The sequence below is a fragment of the Ixodes scapularis genome, unplaced genomic scaffold (genome assembly GCF_016920785.2).
Source record: "Ixodes scapularis isolate PalLabHiFi unplaced genomic scaffold, ASM1692078v2 PGA_scaffold3__209_contigs__length_174095766, whole genome shotgun sequence".
In the NCBI taxonomy this organism is placed as follows: domain Eukaryota; kingdom Metazoa; phylum Arthropoda; class Arachnida; order Ixodida; family Ixodidae; genus Ixodes; species Ixodes scapularis.
Window position 1 is genome coordinate 22,970,375 of NW_024609868.1, and position 5,358 is coordinate 22,975,732.

Below are 5,358 nucleotides of genomic sequence, written 5' to 3' on the forward strand. Positions count from 1 at the left end.
CAAAGAAAAAAAGGTTTTTGAAACACAAGCCCATACTTCATTCTCATTCACTTCGCTGTGAATGTAAGGACTCGCGAGTTCGCCTGCACAACTAAAACACAATGTCACCATTGCTTTCCCAGTCCTGTTGGCATCCATTGCGTAGCGGAGAGCTTGGTTCCCTAAAATGCCCAACTAGCTGTTTAGTTACGCTTAAAATAATGACAAAAAGTCATTATTTTTGTTTGAAAACGCCCATTATAGCAACCAATTCTGAAAATCATGCCGATTGATGAAGGGCATTGTATGAACATGTGTAAATTAATGCTGAGTTCAGGGGAAGCTCTTCCCACCCCTTTCCACTTCAGCGGAGCAAACGGTGGAGAGGAGGTCGCCTCCTCTCCAGCGTTCTTTCTGCTGAAGTGGAAAAAGGTGGGAGGAGCTTCCACTTTATTCTTAACCTGTCACCGACTATAGTAGCATTCCACTAAAATAATGCTAGATTAGAAAATATTGCGTACACAATTGAATGTTTTATTGAAGTTCCAAATGACGAATAAAACTGCACAATTCTTAATTCGGTAGAAAAAACAACAAATATTCTGTAATTTAATTGTGCACATCAATGGCATTTTATATGTAGTTTTATGCTAAGCAAAATAAGTATGTGGACGATAAATGTTTTCTTTAATATATCCAGCTTAAATCTTTTAACATGCTATGCAAACTTCTATTCGTTCATTCCTAGAGTTCGTTTAGTTTTCAAATTAAAGGTTCATCAAATGTAGCCTCGAGCAGTTTGAGGTCCTTTAAAGGTGACTAAAAAATAATTTGGTATAGAGAAATTTACCGGATATGTTTAATCAATATGGTTTAAAACTCATCTCGCTATACCCACGAATTCGTCCTGAACTCGAAAACGAAATCACGACCAATGAAATTAAACACACCAAACTCTTTTTTTTTTTCTTTTTTTTTTTTTTTTTCAGAAACTCTGCGTCAGATAGCATGTGCGTTCGCAATCTTGCTCTGGAGGAGTGAAAAATAAGCGCACTCAAAGACAAGGACAGCGAACCAGACGACACCGAGTTCTTTGTCCCCGTATTTCATGCGCTTCTTTTTCTTTCCACGTACCAACTAGCCCAACTTTCTGTATTTTTTTTTTTCTGGTAAAGTGTTTTTTTACGAAGCACGCGTTGCATACGCAGGAACACGCTGCCTACTGCGCGGGAGTCGATTCACCGCACTGCACCAGTGTGCGATGAAAAGTGTGCTCAAAGGTGCTAGCAGTACTAACTAGCTCGTCCGACCGGACCGCAATAATATGAATAATACATTATTGTGAAACTTTGGAGCACTGCTAGCCTTTGATGCAAAAATAAAATCAAAGCCTTTTTTTTTTTTTTTTCGTAATCAACGGTTTTCGGCGGTTAGGTTAAAATTCACTTTTGGGGCAGTGTTGGTGCAGTGATGGATATATATATTAGAAGTAGCACGATAGGCAATTTGGCGTAATCTGGCACAAATAGTTTTCGTCGACCTCGCCCTTTATAGAATATGAAAAGTCAAAGTCAAATTTGGGAGTTTTACGTGCCAAACCAACGATGGGCATCTGGCACGCCCCAGCGGAGGACTGAGGATTAATTTCGACCACCTGGGGATCTTTTGACGTGCAACCGAAAGCTCGGTTACACGGCGTCTTCTCCGCAATAAGCCTCCGTCAGATTGCGGGCACCTCGGCCGGGATTCGAACCCGCCACATGGGGATCCGTAGGCCGACGCTCTCGCCTCGGAGCCACCGAGGCGGCTTAGAATATGACTGAGCGACTAAATAGTTATGCACCTTTGATTACTTATCAAAACTGCAATAGGCAGGTTTCGAGTTCGACTCTCGGAGCCTCTGGTTTCTCTAAAGCCGGGGTCACACAGCTCATACATCATACAAAAGTCTGCAAACACGAGTCGCCGCAACATCCGTGATTCGAATGCCGCGTGTCCAGTTTCCACTGAACTTATTGCCCTCGGCATTCGAAGCACGGAGCTTGCGGCGACTCGCGTTCGAATCTGTATGCAAAATGTATTTTGTATGATGTATAACTAGTGCGACCCCAGCTCTAAAGGGATGGTGAACCGAACATCTCAGTGTCTCTAATAAGCGGCGCACTATCTTTTCATGAGTCAGCAGCCGCCGGTGTGCGCGAGCAAACGCAACGAAATTTACGTCATCATATCCCCCATTCCAGCGTATTAAGCGTGAATGGGGGATAGGATGACGTCAAGATCGTTGCGTGTGTTCGCGCACACCGGCGGCTGCTGACTCGTGGAAAGATAGTGCGCCGCTTATTAGAGACACTGAGATGTTCGGTTCGCCATCCGGCCCAGACTATTGGCACGTCCCCAAATAAAAAGGAAAGGATGAGCCAATGCTGCCTGCTCGTCTGCCTGACAGCACGTGTGCAGCCAGTACTGCGCCGAATCCTTCCCCAGGGGTAGGGGCACCTCGGCGTCGCAGATCGCTTCAGAGATCCCCAAGCGTAACAATTCTCTCCCTTCTGCTCCGTGGAACGCGCAGCCTGACGTTCTCGCTCATGTTTCAAGACCTACCGTCATGTAACCAAAATATCTGAACAAATTTTCAGTAATTTTAATCGAGGAAATAGCAACCAACGAAGCCTCTCGAATACATGGAGATAAACAGCGTCTGCAACCGGAGATCAGGATCTATTTTCTCGTAAGATCTGAGAATTACAACTTCTGTATCATATAACGCCAATTCCTGCACCTGACATCCGTCCCAAACAAAATCATAAACTTTTTTTTTTTTTTTTCACGGCGAGAAGTTTGTTTTGGATTTCTGCGCTAGTTTTGCCGGTGCTGTCGTTGAAACGGTCTGTATCGCTCACAAGCCGGCCCAGTAAAGCGAGTCACCAAAGAATGCGCAGCAAAATGCATAGCATTGTCACCTATGCCAGAACAATCAATATTAGCAAAAAAAAGCCTTCAGTCTGTTTGACTTTTTTCGCGTAGTAGTAGTAGACTCAATAGCTGCTTAAGCTGAGAGGAGCCAGAAGCACAATTGCAGTGGTCTCTAAAGGGTGACAGACGTTAACATGATATGCATGGCCATCACTCGACATCAGTGCTAAGGTGCAACATCCGAGCTGCGAATGAAATAGCATTACTCGTTACTAAAAAATTAATGCGTTACCGAGATTCGTTACCGTCCTGCACAATTCGTAGATTACAGCGACGTCACGATGATGCATTACCCAGTTTGAAAGGACCAAAAACGTAACTAATTTTAATCGAAAGTAAAAGCCTGACGCAGCTTTTGCGCAGACTGCTCCCCTCGCTGGCCTCCAATAGGTGACGCCAAAAATTCAGCACTACAAAACTTTTTTAGGCTGAGGGCCAGTAAGAATAGCATCAGGATGTGCATTAGCCATTCGTACTGATAAATCGCACTATGCGGCTTTCACCTCCCGACGCAGAACCCACTTACGAGCCCAGCCACAGCGGCGGCGGAGGCAGCAGCACCGGCAGCAGCCCATGGCCCCCACAGCCCGCCGCGGAAATCGCAGCCCCAACGACGTCCCTGTACCCACCCATGCCCAAGACCAGTGCCCTGAGCCCGGCTCCGGCGTTCGGTAGCGCGCCTACGCACCCGCACATCAGCCTGTCTCAGTTCCAGAACTTCAACAGCCTGCCGAGGTCCTGGTCCCCCAGAGCCGAGAGGGCAGAGTCCTTCAGGCCGGTCAGGCCCCCAGCTGCCTTCGCCCATTGAGCGAGCCCCGAGCCTGAACTCTAACGCTAAAGCGGCGTGCAATGTTTACAAAGGCAACTTCTTAATGAGGTAGCTGAAAACGATACGAAGCCGATTGAAACATTCTGCCATGGAAGCTTTAGCACTTCGGATGGCGAGCTGGCAAGCTCGTCAACGATGCCGGTGGCTGCCTCAATGCTTGCCATCGTGGACTCGTTCGAACAAATTACCCTCCACGACCAAACTTGCTTCCTGGGATGCCTAGCTACGAAAAAGCTTATGGTTTCCCAACGTAATATCAGAAGGCAGTAATATCAGAAAACTCCACAGACGTCTCGAAAGATAGGTATCACATCTTCCTAATATTTGGCGTGTTTTATGTGAGTCAATGCTTACCTCTTATCTATAGGGCAAATCAACAATTGTCAAGTTGATGCTTCTATTCTGGCACAGTGCCTGCTACATTTCTTCCTGGAAGATGTTAGCAAAACCAAAGCGCATGCACACCCAAGTTGAAATCCCCCCAAATTTGCTATTCACGCCGCAAAGCAAATCGCTTCCACTATCGAGGGTTAATAGCCTGCTTAATAAAAAGGTGCACACAGACCACTGCACACCAGCAGGCAATAACGAATAGTTGCTTTCAAAGAGTGTCCGAGCCACTTTTGGTTTCTTGTTTGCAGTCAGTTTTAGGCGATGCATAGAAGTGTTAGTAACTGGGTGCCCAGCTCCATCAGCCCCGCAGGAATAGATTGTGCTGCTTTGAAATGGTTGCCTACTGGTCACCCCAATGGGACAAGCCGAATGGTAGATGCAACCCTCCTAGCCACTGGGCATCCATCAAAAACATGCAAGCAGCAGCCTGTACATACAATGTTGCAAGAGTTGCTGCAACCTTGCATGTCCTTTGCAGACAGGAGCAATGCTGAAGCTAGAAAGTGCTGTGTGCCGAGTGTTGAAATGCGTGCAAGTGTTGTACATACTGCATCATGTGTTCCAAGTGCCTACAAGCCCACGAGAAATAAAAGTGCTGTTGCGTTCGGAATTAGTCGTGGAAATTCGGAGTCAAGTCCACTTCACATGGTGCAATCTTTTTGCAGGCAATGCATGTATGACAGCGTGGCCATTACCATTATCACCATCATCCACCTTTTTTTTTTCTGCCAATTAGGAAAACATGCGAAGCGTCGCACATGCAATTTTGTTAAACTGTCTTTATGTCGACTGCTCCAAGCCTATTACAGAGGTCAGAGTAGTCAAACTGTTTCTCACAAATGATCAAAAGAAATGATAGAATGATTACAAATACAAAATTTGAAAGTATAAAACAGAGAGGACGAGGACGGGAACAGGACATCTTTTTCCGTCCTCGTCCTCTGTTTTATTTATACTTTCAAATTTTGTATCTATTAACCAACACGCACGTTTTCAATTGTAACGATTACAGAATTAATAAGTGTCCTTTGTACCATCAGCACAGAATGCTAGATTTCATATCAACAATATAAAATTCTCCCCCCCCCCCCCCCCCCTTTCCTCCCTTACCCTACTCCCCACCCCCCCCACGCAATCGTAAATGCTTCGCAGCACCCGGCGAGGAACCACAGTACGACAGC

General features: G+C 45.9%; 1 protein-coding gene across 1 annotated transcript in view; it reads left to right on the top strand.

The window, feature by feature from the left end:
• The window catches only part of LOC8034309 (synaptopodin 2-like protein), an 85,798-nt gene extending 81,011 nt beyond the window's left edge, over window positions 1-4,787 (top strand). Inside the window, exon 11 of the mRNA XM_029975981.4 lies at window positions 3,471-4,787. Coding sequence (XP_029831841.2) covers window positions 3,471-3,763 — 293 coding nt within the window. The 3' untranslated portion in view covers window positions 3,764-4,787. The remainder of the gene's footprint in view (window positions 1-3,470) is intronic.
• The last annotated feature ends 571 nt before the right edge of the window (window positions 4,788-5,358 follow it).